At 36.1% G+C, this 20,298-nt stretch overlaps 1 protein-coding gene across 3 annotated transcripts; it reads right to left on the bottom strand.

Moving 5' to 3' along the window:
* Window positions 1-798: 798 nt before the first annotated feature.
* LOC129365768 (protein shortage in chiasmata 1 ortholog) lies at window positions 799-19,566 on the bottom strand. 3 transcript variants are annotated; one of them, XM_055039237.1, is made up of 28 exons: window positions 19,495-19,566; window positions 19,153-19,222; window positions 18,912-19,041; window positions 17,691-17,781; window positions 17,456-17,619; window positions 17,204-17,366; window positions 17,023-17,131; window positions 16,729-16,870; window positions 15,805-15,909; window positions 15,601-15,712; window positions 15,257-15,351; window positions 14,446-14,691; window positions 13,121-13,477; window positions 11,788-12,018; window positions 10,657-10,851; window positions 10,480-10,572; window positions 9,175-9,356; window positions 8,308-8,380; window positions 8,110-8,173; window positions 7,600-7,775; window positions 6,010-6,115; window positions 4,876-4,987; window positions 4,258-4,382; window positions 3,469-3,556; window positions 3,189-3,320; window positions 2,527-2,676; window positions 1,404-2,040; window positions 799-1,114 (listed from the first exon to the last, which is right to left on the bottom strand). In XM_055039237.1, coding segments are annotated over exons 1-28 (4,236 nt in total). In that variant the 5' UTR covers window positions 19,497-19,566; the 3' UTR covers window positions 799-1,028. The 3 variants fall into 3 exon arrangements, with proteins under 3 accessions (XP_054895212.1, XP_054895211.1, XP_054895210.1); XM_055039236.1 differs by having other exon boundaries at window positions 4,258-4,379; window positions 15,601-15,730; XM_055039235.1 differs by having other exon boundaries at window positions 15,601-15,730.
* Between the last annotated feature and the right edge of the window lie 732 nt (window positions 19,567-20,298).

The following is a 20,298-nucleotide window of genomic DNA, read 5'->3' on the forward strand; positions in this document are numbered from 1 at the left end:
AACCGAATTACTTTTTTCCAAAAGAAAACATTTTATTGCACAAAATGCAGTAACAGCATTCCTTTAGTGAATGAACGCTTGATCGTTTGTAAAATGAGCTAAAGAAATCCTGACATTTTAAAAGTTCAGCACTTTCTGCTTCACTCATCAATACGATGTAGAGTCGATCTATTGATTATAAGCCAACTAATAATTAGATAACAAAAGCTACTTAATAGGTGATTTCCAGGTGAAGGAGTTCTGGCAGAATTTATTTACAAAGTTTGTTTTTAAACCTTAAATGGAAATTTATTTATTTTTATGTGCTTTGAATATGTTTTTTCAGCAAGTGGCCTATTTTAGAATCTGTATACTCTATTTAACAATTAATCGATTCCCAAATTGGTTGACGATTATTTCAGCAATTGATTCATCACAATTAATCCTACATTTAATATTTACTACTTATTACTTGGACCTCCTTATGCCAGTAAATGTTATATAAATAACACAATTATAAAATAACAAAGTATTGCTTTTCCCCCCCCAAATTTGTTTTTCAATATGAAACTTCAACACAAACTTAATATTTATTTAAAACACTGAAGTCACTCAGTGTCTAGACATTTCTCTCCAGAGCAGCGATACTTTCATACTGCATAGTACAAATACTCCTAGAAGTAGTTTTTTCAAAACCTTACTCAAGTAGTTCTCAGTAAATGTGATTATTTACTACCCAACTGTTCCCAATAGGAAGTAAAGGATCTGATTTAATCCATTCATAATTTCTCCCAGATTAACATGACAAGTTACAGAAGACCAAGCTGATCTCATTTTATTACATCTTTTCTGTGAAAATCTTTAAATTACAATCATGTATGAGTGACATGTTTTAGATACAGCTACTGAATTTACTCAGTTTCATTACATTTGAATTATTTTTTATTAATAACTTTTAAAGAGGTACTGATACACTCATAAATATGGAACAGTAATGCTGGAAACATTTACAGCTAAAATAAAGAGAAAATCTTATTTTTAAAAGAAGATTAAAACAGTTTAAGCCTCGTCTGTCCGTCCTTCCTGCCAGGAACCTTCTCATAGCTCAGCCTTCCCCTCTTCAGCGGCGTCAGCACTGCAAAACAAAACCACTTAGATAAGAAAACAAAATAGAAACAGAAAGCATAAAATAAACATGAGCTGTGTTTCCATTAACCATATAGATGCACAAACTGACGTCTTGAAATTAACTTGCTTAATGGAGACACATCAATTTAAAAAAACAAAATGATTTGGTGGCTTTTAAAAAAATATTTTTTGTATTGAAATTTGTTTTTTTTTGCAAAACTCCAAATTGATTGATTAGTGAAATATTAAAGTTTTGCTTGTTTGTAGTGGAAACGCAGGAAGTGAGCTGCTCTGACCCGATCCAACCAGACCAGCTGCGTCTCCGCTCCTCTTCCTCTCCTGACCGCTCCAGAACTTGGATCCAAAAGAACAAGAACCGCTGCTGGTCAAACTGTGATAGCTTTGATCCAAGATGGCCGCCATAGGAGGGCTCTGACTGACGATGAAGTGAGCGCTGTGGGGATGCTGGAGGTCACTGTAAGAAGTGTGACTGGAACTGAACTGAGAGTCCAGTAGAACCGGGCTGTTTGATGTCTGAAGGTACGAAATATCAGGAGCATCTCTTGGCGCCCACAGATCACCGACACGTTCAACGATTCTCCCTGCCGCTCCAGCTCTGCCTCTCCATGCAGGAAGCCTCTCCTCCTCCTTCCAGGGATCTGGACCGGTCCAGTCCTTAATCGGACTCCCAAAGGAACCGTTCAGGTCCAGTTTGAAGTTTGAAGAATCTGGGTTCTGGTTGGGGAACAGATCCTCTGGGTTCATAGCTCCACATAAGAAGCTGCTCTGAGGTTCTGGATGAAGAAGGTCGTTAAACTTGGACTCGGCACCGAAGGTCTGAGCGGTTCTGAAGGGTTGTTGGTTTGTCTCATTAATCTGAGGGGTTGCTGGCGCTGCGTTGCTCAAGTACAAGGAAGTGATGTCACTGAAGAGCTAAAAACAGGAAGAAGCGAAGTGAAAATCACTCATGCAGAAGATTGTGGCATCATTTAGCTTCTCTGTGTTTTTATCCCCCAGTGTATTAGGTTTATAATAGACTGGGGGAAACCCTGCAATTTGTTGCGCTAATCTTTCTTCTGTGCAGCATTATTTATTTTCCAGGCACATAGCGACATTTTACATCACAATCAAGTAATTATGTTTCAGCCACATGTTCAAATCAAATATGACTTAAAAGAAGTTTGACTTTGTAAACGAACGCCTTGAAATTGTGACTCTTTAATAAACCTTCAGTCTTTCTGAATCACAACATCTCTCCTATATTAACCCTTTAACGTTTTCACCGGTGTTGCTCCGAGAAGTAGCTCCTATAATGAGCTCAGCTGATGAGCTAATTGCTGCTGGCTAGTCTGAAGGAGATGAGTGGGGAATTTGTAAGGAAAAGGTTCCTAAAAGTCGGTTTAAAAGTGGTGGCTTTACCTTGAGGACTTTCTGTGGGACTTCAGGAAGTAACTGTGAGAGCTGAGGCAGGTCGGCCCCCAGGAGCCACTGCCGGGAGGGAGCTCTGCTCAGCATGAGCTGACCGACCAGAGGACTGACACACGGGAACTGGGACAGACACGCCTCCTCCTAAACGAAACAACACGCAGCATCATTACGGCTACATTTGACTAAACTTACAGATCATTTGCTGAACAACTTTTATCATGCACTAGGAAAATTCAAACCTAGATAATTTATTAGAATAAAATTCTGATTTTCTCTCAAAACTGAATCCTTGAACATTTGACTTCAAGTGTCCAAAGACACTTATAAAGCTAAGATGTGAAAAGTTGTACAATTTATTCTTGCGTTATTTTGACTTTATTCTGATAATATTATGACTTTTCTTGTATGATTTCGACTTATTGCTGTACAACTTTTTCTCACTATTTTAACATTTTCTCATTTTATTTATTTTTCTGTCTCTAATACCTTGTTGTGGGAAACAATTCCAATTAAGCATCGTTGAAATATTTAAAGCATTTTTCAAGAGAAAACCAAACCTAAATAATTCCTTTATGTCTTTGTCTACTGCAGGAGAGGAGCAGAGATGCATTTAAACGTTAAACATAATTAAGCAGCACAGAGTTTAGTGTCACCTGAGTGGGGCTGACAGTCAGCCAGTCCCTGTCCAGGTAGTTCACAGGATCTCCATATTTGGACATCAGGGAGCTGAAGCAGATCTGATTGATAAACTCGGCCATTTCCAACACTTCTGACACAATCAGCACCTGAAAACCAGTTGAGACAACGAACTGGAAACAACTGGTGAAACTGTGACTGTCATATTTTAGTAAATAAAACTGCAACACAACAATACAACAACTGAAACACTTTCTATACCTGAACAATTTGACCTAAACACATTTGTGTTTCTACCTTCACATCCAGCTCCTCGGACTTCATGCCGAACAAAACCAGAGATGAATAAACCAACACCAAGTTGTCGAAGGTTTCGCTTGAAAACCTGCAAATACACACAAACTTTAAAGTACGACTTCGTAGGTTTAAAAATACTCCTAATTTATTTAGAGGTTTACTCCTCAAGAGAGTCTTAATTATTAGCTCTCCTTAGTTTCTGAAAGGCTTTTTAAGTTTTTCTTTGGATTTAGGGTTCTTTATTAAGATTATGGTGACATATCTTAATATTTTTTGTTTGTTTATTATTAAACAAGTTTAGATAATAAGCTGTAGAGGTTCTTATCAGTCGATATCGATACTTATTGATTAGTTTTTTTTGTCCGAAATATCTGAAATACAAACTGCGACTGCACAAGTTACTCAAAAGAATCTTGCTAGGTGACCGGAGAATGAGCGAGTTAGTTAACTGTTGAATATCCTACCAAACATATTATCTATTGTTACTGATTTATTGTCCAGCCCTAATAGCTCGTCTCCATATTGGTTAATCCTTTGAGTTTAGGAACCTTTTAATGCCTAATTCATTGAAAGTTTAGAGTTTAGTGGCTTATATGACAAAAATATTTCTCTGAAATTGTCAGAAAATGAAGCAATGATGAGTAAAAAACCAGCCAAAGTATGAAGCTCTACAACCCCCTCCAAAGAGTTATCGATCAAATCAAGTTTATAAGACGCTCTGCTAATAGGAAGGAAGGAGTTGTTAGACAGCGGGGTGATCAGTGTAATGAATTTTTAGTGAACTCTGACCCTCCGCCCCGGCCGTCAGGGCAGTGCAGGACGAGCCAGCAGCAGCTAAACTGCAGAGAGAGCGCACTCAGCCTCATCACCAGCCTCTCACTGGCTCGGTCTTGACCCAGTTCATCCTGCTCCTGCTTACAACAAACAGCAGAGACCAGATCAGTCAGTCATCAACAATGATGTCACTTACGGAGGGAAACTGTCTGTTAGTGACAGACACGACAACAAACATCACCACATTCCCTTACTTTAAAACATTAAGCTTTATATGTTGATTTAATACAGACTTCTCCTCTATTTCTATTTTAACTGTGTTTGGACCTGAGGTCAGAGTCTGGAGTTGGTCTGACTGATGTGTTGCTCTTCAGTGACACAACTTCTGTCATTAGTTCATAATTACAATTTCCAGCCATTGTTCACGTCCAGATTTACCAAGTCTGACTTTTTCTATTGCAGAATTATGACATGTCTAACAGCAGTGACATAAAAGTTGAATAAAATGAAACCATTCAGACTGAAGACGCTTTGCAAACAATAAAATATTTATCCAACTTAGTATGTAATGTTGAGGTGGAGCAGATACTGCATAGAGACTGGATACGCCAGAAGTCTGATGTGTCTGGATACCTGAATGACGATAGCCGTACTTTCGTCTACGGTGATCACAGTGTAGTTATGGATTCCTCCAAGTTTCTGCAAAGTGAGACTGTGGCTCCTCTCTATCACAGTCACACTGAAGCTGCAACACAGACGGACACTCAGAACCCCAAAGAGCCAAGATAAAGTTTAAAGCCGACATTTTAAGACATTTTTCTGGCAAAATTACATCTCTTTGCTAATATTATGACTATATTCTTGAAATGAAACAAAATTGATCATTGCATGGATGTCACGTTGGTAAGCCACCGGAGTTCTTCAGGAGAAAACTTTCTCAGTTCAAGTCATTCAAAGCCACAATGCGAAAAGCCTCCACTGCATCAGCCAAAGCAAAGAGCAAAGACACGCAATGTCTTAGCTCTTTGCTAAAGCCAAAAAACCGTTTATCATAGCGGAAGACCTGCTGCTCCCCGCTGCAGTTGAAACTATGCTGTACAAAAAATCAGCGGATACATTAAAAACTCTGTCTAATGACACTGTTACTTACTGTTCAAACCAAATCAAATGTTCAATGCAAAGTGATTTTTTTTGTGAGCAAATCTTTATTTATAAAGTTAATTTATTAACTGCATAGCCGGTCATTGATCTTCAATCAATCTTCTTTTTTTTATCTGAAAAGAGGTAACATTTATTGTTTTTTTTGTGAGCAAATCTTTATTTATAAAGTTAATTTATTTTGTAAACAAAAATAATTTATTTGTAATCAAGTTATAGATTTATTTTTGTGAACACTTTTTAGTTTTTTTGTATATATTTAATTTTGTACCATTTCAGAGACCAATATAAATTAGCAGTGTTTTGCATATTTCAGTTGACTGGTTTTATGCCTTCCTGGTGGTGTGTTCTGTTTCTACATGCAATGTTTGCAATATGGATGTATTTGTCAGGTTCACTGATATAAGGTGTTCGGCTTTAATAAATCAGACAGTGATTTTACAGCACTGTTTTTTTTTCTCCCAAAAATGTTTTGCCCGTGTCAGGGGGTACTTGACTAAAAATACATTTTTAAGGGGGTACATCACTGAAAAAAGTTTGAGAACCACTGCTATAAATGATAACCAATACAATAAATGCCAACCTGAAAGGATGTAATGAAAGTCTCACCTTGACTCAAGTGTCTGCAGCAGCAGAGGATAATTCAGAAGGCCCTCGGTCACCAGCAACACAAACGGGACGTTTTCCTCCAGACGCCAACAGATTTTCTCTGCGTCTTTAAGGGAAGAAACAGACATTTGGAGAAAAAAATACATAAACAATCATTTAGATCCCCTGCATGTTATTGTTCCATAAGGGCACATTATTAATGGCACAGGGCACAGACTATTGTTTACATGCTGCTGTGGAAGAGCAGTGCAGCTGTTAGATAAATAAAATCTGGAGATGTAGGTATTGCCACATTAGTGCAATGCACCTCAATTAAAGGGAAATAACACAGAAAACTGTTGAAGAATAACTCAAAACAATTCATACTCTCATCTTTTCTCGCTTTCTGTGTTGGCTTCGCTATTCATTACCATAGCCACTGACTATGGTACCGGCCTCCAGACTTGGAGGCTGGTACTAACTCAGAAGGACTCAGAGGCTGGTCCCGACTCAGAAGGACTCAGAGGCTGGTCCCAACTCAGAAGGACTCAGAGGCTGGTCCTGACTCAGAGGGACTCAGGGGCTGGTCCCGACTCAGAGGGACTCAGGGGCTGGTCCCGACTCAGAGGGACTCAGGGGCTGGTCCCGACTCAGAGGGACTCAGGGGCTGGTCCCGACTCAGAGGGACTCAGGGGCTGGTCCCGACTCAGAGGGACTCGGGCTGGTCCCGACTCAGAAGGACTCAGAGGCTGGTCCTGACTCAGAGGGACTCAGAGGCTGGTCCTGACTCAGAGGGACTCAGGGGCTGGTCCTGACTCGGGGGGAATTGGAGGCGGTCCGACTTGGAGGGACTGAGAGGTCGGTCCTGACTCGGATACGATTCCCACTCAGATTCCAGTCACCACTCAGAGGACGGCCCCAACTCGGTTGGAGGCTTGTGGAACGAGTCTGTTCTTCTCGAAAGCGAAATCAAAACTTTGCCATGTTCTTCCCTAAATTGTCCTTCACAAGATGCACAGTTGGTTCGTAGGCGGCTCTCTCTATAACTTTCCACAGAAGTTGACTAAGAAAATTTCTCTTTCAGTAGTCTGGTGTTATTTGGCCTGATGTACTTTGTTGCAACAAATTTTTCTTAATTTTCTCCAAATTAGAGACCTTATTAATAAATGATCGCTGTGATAGATTAGCCACCAACGTCATTAGCTAAACACAGATGTGGTTGATTAACTAATTTACCCCTTCACTAATGAAGGACCCATATTTGGTTCCAAGAGACTCTAGGGGTCAAAGGGTTTAAACTCCTGCTCTATGATCTGTCAAAGTTGCGTCGCCTTTTTTAATTTTGTAGCTGAACTGAAACACCAAATTCACATCTACATGTTATTGTCAGAATCAACTACTTCTCTCCATCGCTATTTTTCCTTCATTAAAACTTTTTCCTGACTTTGTTATCTAGTTGTCATAGAGTAGCAAAGCACGGTGTCCATTTTTCTTTTATATAACATGGGTACGTTTCAGATTTAGCACATTATGTTGATAACAGCTAGCCATCGTCTGCCAGCAGCTGTGCAGCAGTGATGTTGACGGTTGACAAGCGGATAGGAATCAAACCGGAGTCTGACAGGCTGGTGATGAAGGAGAAGCGGCTGATGCTTTGGTCGCTGCAGATCTGGGTCCAGCGGGACGGGCCTGGATGGTCAAACTCTACCAAAACTGAGAAGCAGCTCCAGGGAAAGTCGGGTCCGATGTTCTGCTCAAATACCAAAACACAGTCGCTGCCGGACACTCTGGGAAACAGGACAGAAACAGAGTAAAGCTTCTTAAAGGAGTCAAGCATATTTTCCTTCCTTTTCTTCTTACAGTAAAATAATAAACCAAAAAAAAGGCCAGGTGATACGGTTTAAAAGTAAAATCTCGTCCCAGATCCGATTTAAAATAAAAAACAAATTATAGAAGTCTACAGTTTTTCCCAAATGTCAAAAATAATGACTAGCTCCTTTCAAAATAAATGTAGTAAAATATCTCAAGTTTCAATAGTCATTTAATTTAAGATAGCATGCATTTTATAATTATTCTCACAGTTTGGAAGAAAACACTGATTGAATTTAATGCTTTCAGAACCTGCTGACCACAGAGGCACCATTTAGTTTCTTCTCATCTGGACAAACTGAACTCACTGCAGCTCCTGCAGCAAAACACAAACAAACTCAGCTGAAAACGTCTGAAAATGGCTCCAGGTTAATTTATTTTGTATAAATATAGCAACAGGAAATGAAAGTCAATGAGAATTTCTGCTAATGAAATCTGAAATCTGCTCACCGGTTACTTTGCTCAAGCTGCTGATGACCTTTGAACTGGTTTCATGAGATTCCACAGAGAGAATGACGAGAATCTAAAGAAACACAGGAACTGATTTATTTTTCTGCCTTGCAAAAGTATTTAAAACCCTTAAATTTCTTTCACATTTTAACTACGAACCCCCCCAAAATTTGTGTAGATTTTATGTGATAAACCAACAAACAGTAGTTTATATTTGTGAATTGGAAATCAAAATTAGTTTTATCTCCTCCCTTTCTTCTGCACAGATTTATAGAGTACAATAAAATTACTATTTCACTAAATATACAATTAGACAATATAAAATGTATTTTCAAAGAGAGCATCAATGGAAACTCATTTACACCATGAAGGACAAAATTAAAACCCAACAGGAAGTCATCACTACAAAAATAAAAGTTTCAATTATGAGTCAAAGTTCCAGTTTCATCCTCATGCTGCTTTTCAAACCACGATCGCCGCAGTGGAAGCCCAGGTCTCATAATTGTGAATTTTGAAGTCACGATTTTGAAAGTTGAAAGGAATACTTTCTATCTCAAAATTATGACTCTGAAAGCTAAAAATTTCACTGTGTATCTCAAAATTATGACTTCAAATTTTTACATTTTGACTGACTCTTAAAATTATGTCTCCCACCAGAATCACAGCAGACAGGGCCATTGATAAATGTGCAGTTTTAAAAATAAAAACCAGACTTTAATATTATGCACTACTTTTGTTTTGATGTATTAAACTGAATCCTATTAAAATACATAAATTTCTGAGACGACAATGTGACCAAAAGTCAGAAGGTTACAAATATTTTAGCAACTATTTAAACATGCGACAAAATCTTGTGTGAAATCCGACTTTCTCTGTAGAGTTGCTTCCTTTTCTCATTTGCAGCAATTCGGCCAGAAGCTGCTGCAGCTCCAGCAGTTTGAAGTCGGGTTCTTCCTTCCTGTGACTGAGGAAGAGGATGATCTGCAGCCTCTTCCTCAGCTGCGTCAGGCGGTGATCCTCACACGTCTCAGCTGCTTTGGCCAGGTACTCTGAAGAGTCGCAAAATATCACAGGACGACAAATAAAATTGTTTCACTTCCTTCACTTTATTACAAAACTTGATACGGTTTTGGTTTTGTTACAACATATTTTATTATTTAACCCTTTGCGTGTGTGTGTGTGTGTGTGTGTGTGTGTGTGGTTTAATGTTATTTCCACATTTTAATAGGTTTCCGACATCTTTAGCTGTGATTAACTTAATTCATGAACTAGGACTGCAATTAATGATTATTTTAGTAAACTGTTATTCTGATGATTAATTGATTAGCCAATTAAACAGATAAAAAAAATCTGCTTTTTTTTAATCTAACCACTTATGTCTTTATTGTGGAATATTAGAATTAAACATGCAAAAATCAGATAATCCAATCCTGTTTTAAATACTATAACATTTATTCCTTTGTTTGATCATTTGCAGCTAAAACAAAATACTTCTAACGTCAAGATGTTTATAACTGGACAGCAAAAGCTGCTTATTAGAATAATTTTTCACAGAATCTGAGCCAGATGAAGCTAAAACTGCCACTTAAGGAGTTTTGGAAAGAACATATTTACAGACAAAGGTTTATTTCTACCATAAATGCAAAATGTGTATGTTTTTTTTATACAGTTTTAGAGTAATTTTTGCTTTGAGTAAACAGCCTTTTTGAGTCTAACAATCAATTACTAAATTAGTTGAGGATTATTTCAATAATTGATAAATTACGACTATTCGGTCTAGAAAACTAATACATTTATTAATATTAGCTCACATCTCAGGAAACATTTTGTCTAAATCTTCAAAAAAAAGTAAAGTATGATGTATAAAAAACCAAAAACTGAGTATTTTCAGTCAGAGGGTTATTCAGATTCACTGTAACACAGACTGCTACAGGAACTCTTTCCTTCCAGCAGGCATCAGCATCTACAATAACTGAAGAATCTGAATTATTGAGTTACAACATTTAATTTCCCTTTGGGGTCAGTAAAGTATTTTTAAATTTGAAATGTTCACATTTTCAGAGAACCTGAACGACTCTGCTGTGATGTAAATTAATTGACTATTTCAATAATTGATTAACCTCCATAAATCCTATTGATCATTTCAGACAAGAGATTTCAGTTGACACTGACCTACAGCAATGCTCAGGTCACACTTCAGCAGCAGCTCTTTGAACGTCACTAACACATGGACGAGAGCAGCCAGGTTGAAAAGCTGCTCCTGATCTGCAGCAACACAAACGCAAGAGTAAATATCTGATTAAAAAAAACAACAAAATGTCAGATAAGTGAAAAGAAGAGCGGTCGCACCTCTGACCAGTTCGGAGCTCCCTGCTGGGGTCCTGCTGAGGGCCCGGTCCTGCTGTTTGAGCAGGAAGTGCGTCTGGTCTGGGGACAAGCTGCTGAAGTCTCCCCACGATGGGAAGTGGAGCCCCAGCTGCCTGGCCGAACTCAGACAGGGCAGAGCAACGGCCAGCAGTTCATAGAAAGCTCGCCGCTGACTCTCTGCAAGGCAGCAGCGACTTTTAGGAACATTTCAGACATTTTTCTACAACTGTTCAACAATACTAACAATTATATTCGGAATCTATTATAACAATTAAACGGCTAAAATATTGTCACATTCTGCCGCTTTTGTGTTTATCAGAAAAAAAATGCTCATAAATAATTCATTTAAGAAAAAAAAGAAATATGTTTTACTGGCTAAAATGCAACAAAACGTTCACACTTAGTTTACACTTAATAATTTGTAGCAAAGGGTGTATCTGCATCTAAAGAAAATTGTTGTAACGTCAACAAAAAACTCAGTTCTTTCTACTGGACTTATCAATACCGAGTGATTATTTTATAGGTGGAAGATATTTACAAAGATCCTTTATGTTAGTTTATTGAACAGTTTTGGCTTAATTACAGCAAAAGTATTTTGTTCTTTCAGCAAATGGCATTTTTACTCTCCAGTCATCGATTTACTAAATAAATTGACAATCATCTGAATAATTGATTAATCACAATTAACTCATTAATCATTAAAGCACAAATTTACTGTTTCTCCCTCAGACATATGTAAGTAATGTTTCCTTTTTATAATCATATTTGATTCAAAAGAAGTTTAACTGTTTTTGGTTTTTTACAAGATTCAAAACAAGAGAAGTTAAAACTGCCATGTGAGGAATTTTGAGTGAAACATATTTAAAAAGTTTTCCATACTTAATGCAAAATGTATACATTTTTGTACCGTTTTGATATAATTACTGCACTGAATGCATTTCTTTCAACAAACGGCCTCATAACTCCAATTAGTTGATGACTAATTGATCACAATTAATCAGATTAATTGTTTCAGCCTTCTCCATAACCACTAGTAATTAGTGGCACAATAATGTTAATAGAGCCAATATATTTCAGTGTCTCTGACAGGAAACATGTGATCCAAACATTCACCTGTTGGCTGGACCTGAATGACTCGGCTGTGATGTTTGACGTCCGAGTCGCCGACAGGACGACCATCGATCCGACCCGCCCTCACAGCGGCCGGGTTTTGTTCTCTGACTGCGTCTCCCATCGCAGCGAGGCTCACGTACGCTGGCTTCCTGTCAGTCGTCTTCATCTCTTCTGGATGATGGTGATGCTGCTCCTCTGGTGTCTGATGGGTCACCTCTTCTTCTTCTGGTACTATGAACACGATGGAAAGAAAAAGAAACTGAGATTCTGTTCTTCACTTAACTTTAGAAAGAAGAACTTATGGCAACACAAGGTCAACACAAGGTCATAATTAATCAACACAAGGTCATAATTAAACATACAGGCTAAAATATGAACAATAACACTCAGACGTTCTTTAGTAAACTGCACTTCTGCAGTCACTAAAAAGCTGCTGGTGTAATTATTGCTGCATATCTAGCCACTCTTTTTTCATATTTAGTATTTTATCGGGGAGCACCAATTGTGTTTTAGCAAAAGAAGGCAGGGGTGGACTTCTAGACCTTTGTCGAAGTAGATGAGGTCATGTGAGTATCAGCCGGTTTCACAAAATTAAGGAAATTGGTGCAGATTTATCGATGCATCTTTACTGCATCAACAATAATAATAATAATGATAATACAGACCTTTGGGCACTTAAACTTAGAAACATAATATGTAGGAGAAAACATAAGATACAGAAACTTGTTTGTCAAATTGCATCATCCTGAAAAAGGAAGGTCCAAATAAATAATTAAGGTACTAAAATCCAAGCCGAAGACTTTTTACCGTCACTGTAAGAAATCTTTCCTGCCAACAACCATCATTCGCTCTGAAAACTTTTAATTAATGAGTTACAATAACATTTAGTTTTCCTTTTCCCTAAAGTATTTTTGAATTTGAATTTGAAAAACAAAATACTTTCTGTTGAAGGTATGATGCATCAATATAATTAAAATAAGAAAATTTAAATTTTTTATTTTAAATTAGCCAAGACAACACAAGAAAAAAAAAAGTACCTATTTAAGTGTTTTACAATTATAAGAACAGCTTGGTAAAAACCTTAAAGACTTTGAATTGTTGTTGAATGTAGAAATATTCCTCGAAATCACATTTCTAATTTCTGGCACTGTGCTGAATTTTTAGTGACTACTTTCTCCTTTGAGTCAGTTACAATTTAAGATTATTGTCAGTGTTTACAGAAGCTTTTCAGCCTTTTTGTTGTTATTAAAACTATTATTTAAAGTAAGAAAAGCTCTGCTGTATTAACTGTAAACCACGGGGTTCTTTAGAGAAAAGGAGCTGATAACGGTACCTGCAGAGATGCTAGTAGTTGCACCAGCTGCAGCCGGTTGCTGTGACCTCAGCATTATGAAGTCGGACAGAGGGTCCGGGTTCTTCTCCGGTCGATGTTTCTTCTGATTATCTCCGATGTTTGATTCGGAGGGTAGAGAGCACCCAGAACTGCCGGAGCTCCTAAACCAGGCCGCTACGCCACTGCTGACGTTGACGAGCGCAGAAGAACCAGCAGCGGGTTCTGAACGTGTCTCTGGACTGGTGCTGGTGGTGCTTTGTTCCCAACTGTTTGGGCTGATCCGGGATGATCCAACAGGGTTTTTTTTTTGTTTAACAACATTGGCGTTGTTTGGAAAATCCACAAGGAGAAATTCAACTAAAAACAAATATTAAAGGAGACCTACTATGATTCCTTGAACAGGTTAAGTTCATGGTTTTTCTTGTATTTGTTGCTTGCATACAAATACAAGAAAATTAAGAGATTATTGTATTGTGTATATATATATATATATATATATATATATATATATATATATATATGTATATGTATATATATATATATATATATATATATATATATATATATATATATATATATATATATATATATATATATATATATATATACTGATCATAATTAAGAAAGAAAAGAAAGAAAAACAAAGAAAGAGAGAAAGGATGAAAGAAAGGTTGGGATACATCTTCATGACATTCTTTTTGCACAAAATCATTGTTAAATAAAGAGATTTTATCTTCCTGTCCCTTTAAATCCTAATAATCTGCTGCTGGCCACAGCCCCTAACTCAACGTTTACACTTGCAGCTGAAAATGGCTGCAAACAAATGCAGAATTATACAAACACACATCTTTGAAAAGCAAAAGTAGAGTCTCCTGTACAACAAACAAGAATGCAGCACATGGTTTCCAGAGGGTAAGTCAACAACAAATCACTTGTCTTTTCCAACAGCCATTATACAGCATAAAGCGGTAAAACCAGCTGATCAAATGTGCTGGAGCTCTGCTTGGGTTGCTAGGTAACCATAGCTGTGCTCTGCTGATTTGTTACATTTGAAAGTTTTATGAAATGGATAATTTTCCAGACACCAAAAGCCATTTAACTTGTTGCGAAAACCCTCCCCCAAACTGGGTGATTTTATTTTTTAAGCGTTTGGATTGTTTTCAGAAGTCGCTTAGACCCAAATGGAAGTACAAAAATATGCAAAAATAATGTATATTTCTGATTATTGGCTTATATATAATTTATAAGAGAATTCAAATATTTATTTTAAAGAATGAAAAAACTGTAAGAGACTGTCATAAAGATATCTTTAAACAGATGCTCACCCTCCTCATGTTCAGGCATCATTCTGTTGAAGTCTTCCTTCTCGTTCTGTCCAGTTGTAGGAACCTCAGTCGTCATCATTTCAATCAACTCAAGGTTTTTACCCAGAACTATCTCTGGTTTTCCCGTCTCCAGATATAGTTCCCGTTTGTCAACAGCACTGCTGAAACTTTGTTTTTCTAGTTTAATAGCTCCCAACGCTTCACGCAGAGGATGAAACCCTGAGGCTGGTTCATCTAAAGCAGGCTCTGTGAGAAAATGAAGAAGAGTCATTTGGGGATTAAAAGATATATTTAATATGGATGACATTGATGAATTAATCAGTAATTTAATCTATAAAAATAAATAAATGTGAAGGATGGAACAATCTCTAACATATATAAAGAAGAAAGTGGAGATTATTGTATATTTCCCTGGATTATAATTTACTTAAAATCAAAACAGAGATTAATCAATACTTAAACTAAAGAAGAAAGATTGATGAAAGCCAATCATTATTGTAATCAGTAATTTATTCTTAATTTTTTTTTTTATTTTAAGAACAAAACAAAGGAAGATAATAGAAGAATAGAAAAAGATAATATTTTGCTGTGAAATTTATATGGCAAGCAAAGTTGTAAATTTCTCCAAAGAGCTATAAAATACAAATAAAATCATCCAGATATAGCATATCTTATACTGAAAACACTTTTTGCTGTATAGACTTTTCTTGGTACTGTGTTTTCTGTAGTATTTTTTAATTAATGTAATTTAATGTAGTAGTAAATTTATTCGTCCTTGTTTTACGTTTCTAACGTCTGATGAAGTTTTTACCTGACAACAGGAAGCAAAGGACGGAGGTCAGATGCTTCTCTGAGCTCCAGACTGTTTTATTCATCTCATTTTTGGTCCTTGTTGAGAGCAAAGATCTGAAAAACAATCATGATTGTTACTTTTTTAAAATGCATTAACATAAAGAATGTTACAGAAGTTAACTGTTTGTTTCTGTAATAAAAAGTCGACTGAAATTTGAGTTAATCTGACACTGGTTTGAGATTTCCGGTTTTGATCAGTCGTTTTTATTATGAATATTATTTCATTAAATAAAATGCAGATGGAATTGTATCTTCTTTTGGATAACTTAAAAGTTTGAACATGAAACTGAAATATTTTCTTACGTTGGTGTGAAAGGAGAAAGTTTTTCTTCTTGGAGATAATTTCTGGGCAGACGGATGTGGGTTCGGTTCTTCTTAGGAATCGGGCTCAGAATAAAGTCCAGCTCTGTTCCACCTGGAGACGCAACATTCCCTTAAAAAACAAAACGTTTTGTGCCAAATCACAGCTTGGACTCCAAACTGCAGAGATTTTCTGTGTGCAATTACCTGAGCATCTTGATTCGATCAGTTTTCCTCTCTGTCTCTTTTCTTTTATTTGTTTTTTTTGTAAATCAAATTGTGAAATTTCCACTGGAGACTTTGAAAGAGAAGCTACAGAAAAAAAAGAGAAAATTATAATTAAATACACTTTTACACAGTAAAATTCAAACATTTTTCAGCCATTTCTAAGGTAGGTTTTCAAACATTTCCATCATTCTAGATATAAAAACAATACAAATTAACTAAAAAAGAACATCTTCAATTTACAATTACATGTTACCATTTATTACTGTAATTAATAATGTCTTGCTAGCATATTCTAGAGCGAGGTTCAAGGTAAAAGTATAATAAAATTATATAATTTGAAATGTCTCCCTCTTACTCACCGTAAACATCTAATGGGTCTCAGAACAAAACAAGAATTTAACAAAAAAAATCCACAATTTCAACAACGTTTGACTTATAAACAACAATCTCTATTTCTAATATACAGATAAGTCATTGAGAAAAAAGGAATAATAAATATTAATTACATTGAAACAATCCAAACACATTGACCTTCCTGTTCAAGTTAAATGCTTAAACATAATAAAGAGTTACATAGAAAAATCTCTAAAAAATGTTCTCCCTAAGTTTTCTGGCTTTTGTCAAATAGTAATAATTTTTTAAATTTTAATTAACATAAAACAAGAAATGTTTAGTCTGATTTAATTTCACATTGTTACAAAAAAAATGTAATGCATAAAAATATCTGATTTCAACTGTAAATTAACATTTCCCTCATTTAGGTTTTTAATCAAACAGTTGGGAACTTTATTCCCAAACTGAGCGTTTTTAAAACCAAGCACTTTCCAAACTTTTAAAAACATCTCAAGGAAACTCAAGAAATTTCAAGGATTTTAAGCATCCTGGATAACATTTGTTACTCACTTCTACGAAGTAAATCCAGCACAGAAAATTTCTCGTCTACTGGTTCTGGAGAAATGTTCACACAACCACCGACACCAGAAAAAGTCGTGAAGTTTTGCGTTTTAAGCCAGGAAGTGTCGACTACAGGCGGTAACAGCAGAGACTGCAGAGAAGATAATAAAAAATCTATATATGCATAACCAAACAATCTCACACTAATGAATATGCTTAATAATAATTTATCATTTATTTTATGCAACAAGTAAGTAATCCATGCATTAACAGTTTTTACACACTAATCACAGAGTCCTGTACCTCTGTCTGCAAGAGAGGAACTTTAAGAAACTGATCCTGAAAATTTCCACATGTGACATCACCGATGGCGTCTGCAGGTTTCTGGTAGGTCTCACAACGTCTGAAGCAGCTGGGATGAAACATAATCCTGGTAACAAAAAGCTCTGGAGGCAGCAGAAATGATTCTGGATCAGAAGAGCACCTGAACATGGCGTCCTCAGAGATACTGATTCCCATTGAGTTCTGCAGCGGGTCGGACACAGGAAGTGTCTTCAGCCTGGACACTTTGGCTTTCAAAGACGGTAAATGTCTTTTTAACTCTGCCACCAAATCTGGAGCAATGAAGTCCTCAGATAGGAGGAGATCTATGTATGTAAGCAGGTTTGGGAGAATAAAACACATTAAAATGTCATATAAAAAGATATTTGAGGAAAGTACAAGTGTAATTAGTTACCTTTGCTCTTAGTTTGTGGACTCGTCTGGTCAGGACTGCATTTACAAAACGTTTCCTGACATGAATCATTAATCTGCTTATTTAGGAAGAAAATAAACTGACCCTCATCAAAGGAGTCGGGATTAGAGCTGGGAACTATCTCCACATCCTTTTCCACAATAAATCTGAAATTTTTACACAGATGTTTACAAACAACATTTAAAAATTTTAATTTGTTCCATTTCAGTGCTGATACCTTTCCAATGAATTAACAGGATGATTTTTCTGTCCAAGGTCATCAAGAACTGAACCACTGACAAAGAGTTTGCAGGAAGAAATCACCTTTCCTGTTAATAAAAGTAAGGAGTAGCTGAATGAATACAGTAATTTGTGTAATTTCTCTTTCAATCCCAGTCAGGATTATTCTAAATTTTTTTAAAGATGAACAAATGGAGAAAGATGTCTCTGTAAATTTTCTAGTATTTATAAAAGTTGCTTTTACATTTATTTCAGCAGAGATTCAACATCTGACTTTTCACGGAGCAATTATTTCTTTTGTTTCTGAGTCCATGCTCTTATTTTAAACCCAAATAAAACCTTTTTACAATCCATACAATATTATAAAAACATGCAATCGTTTAACATACAACTGGTAAATACTGGTGATAGATCACGCTCTACTTGAACATCTGAACTCATCCTGAAATTTGTGATGCATCAACAGCGCCCCCTCTAGGATTTTCTACATCTATGACCAAAAAATCTAGAAAAAAAATCTTTTGTGGAATCAAAAACTGAGGAGCTACAACATCTTTAAAATAATTTTTAAATGCAATAAACAAGTCCTGAAACATAGTTTTAACAGGAATAAGTAGAAGGACAAATTTCCAACCTTAGAATGGAAAGGTCACGTTTCCAATCTAAGGCCAGGACAATAAATCGCAAACATTTTGTTGCTTTTTCGCCTCTCACTTATGGACTTACAACATATCAGTTATTTACCTTTTATATCTGACTTTGTGAGAGTCCCACTCAACAAAATATGTATTTTGCACCAGGAAAATGTGTGTTTAGTCTAGTGTTTCAGTTCAAGATCATAACATGACATCCAGCTGAACAAAACTTGAAACAAGCAAAAAGAAAACAGGAGAAAACTGGTAATAATGGTTGCTTAAAGATGGTTGCTTAAAGATTTCACTTGGTGCTTCTAAAGAGTATAAAAAAGATCAATTAAAGCATTTTAGCATTTAATTTTTATTTAGTTGCTTTAATCAACTAAATAAAACAGAATATAAAAACAAATCAACAACACATTATTGCTACATTACTGCCCAAAGTCTTAACGCTTTGAATATGATAAACAACAGGACAATTATCTTAAAAAAAATAGTATTAAGATAATTTATTTCCAATAGTCTTTGCTGCTCCACATAAATAAATTGATACCTGTTTCAATGTATCTTTGTGTTTTGTTTACCTCGGATCCATGGCTTCCTGTAGGTGTCATCAGGTAACCTGCCACTGTGGGGGTAAAGATCACTGGTACCAGTTATATACGGCACTGGTAGCGACAGTAAGTTCATGGAGATCTTCAGAGTGGTGCTAGCCTAAAAAAAGATTAGAAAACACTAAGGTTTAATTTTGAGGTACTGTTAAGTAAAAGCAAACGCCAAACTTCACCACAAAGACATAAACTCATCCTAAAGACATAAACTCACCTCAAACACATAGTCAAGAGCTTTAAATCGGACAGCCGGGAAGAGTTCATTCGAGGCGTTCTTATCACACCTTTAAAATGTAAAAAAAAAAATCAATTTTAAAGGACAAAAACTCAATTTCTTCCACCTTACAGGAAGATATCTACATAAGTAATCCAATACTTAAAATTAAACCGTTAAATGCTAATATATTTTTAGCCTATTTAGCTAGCTAGTTTTAAGCTAGCAATAGCTGACCTGTTAGCTAAAGCTGAAAAGTTATTTTCTACTCCTTAATTTTACACTTATAAAAAAAGAAATAGACTTTTATAAAGATAATTTGTCACATAGCATCGAACTTACATGTCTTAATTGGGGTTTATCGGCATTTTAATTTGGAGTTGAAACGGTGTCGTCATGCCAGTAGTAACAAAGATCGTCTATGGCGGTTCGATGGGGTGATGCGCTCCTAGATAATCTATCAAATATTTAAAGTAAAAATAATATATGTGCCCTATTTGCTGTGAATGGTTTAGGGGGGAAAAGTGTATATCACATCTGCTTAGAAAATATAATATCACTAGATGTCACTATTTAATCAAGATACAGCAATGCATAGAGCATATTAGAGAACAAATGAATAAAAAACAGGCTCACATCGAAGGAGTTTTCAGTTAGTTAGTTCTTTCTAATTCATTTCAATTCATGTGTGAGAGTGAAGTGTTTTTCTTCCTTTGACCAAACATTCAAGCTCAGTACTCTAAAGTGGTAAAATTTTGCTTATGACCTGATTGGACAGCTTCATCTATGTTTAGTTTTTGCATGTCTTTCATCAAGGTGAGAAAAATACTGTGTTTAACAAGCCGGGGGTTTGTGCATGATTTGAGACCTGATCCTCTGAGTAAATGTGTTTTCACACTGAGGCGACGACCTGCAGATGAATTCACACTAACGCGACGCTCCACTGAGTCCAATCTTTTTACGTCATCATCACTTTTCTCACAGAAGATCCACAAAACACAAAATAATGAAATATGACAAGAATTTCACTCCACATATTAATTTCTTAAAACTAACTAAAAATAACTTATTCTTAAGTAAAAATAAAAGAAGAACACATTATGGAAGTCTGATTAACACATTTATATGTTTATCAGAAAAAAGAAC

The sequence above is a fragment of the Poeciliopsis prolifica genome, unplaced genomic scaffold (assembly GCF_027474105.1).
Source record: "Poeciliopsis prolifica strain line A6 unplaced genomic scaffold, Auburn_PproV2 SCAFFOLD014, whole genome shotgun sequence".
NCBI lineage: Eukaryota > Metazoa > Chordata > Actinopteri > Cyprinodontiformes > Poeciliidae > Poeciliopsis > Poeciliopsis prolifica.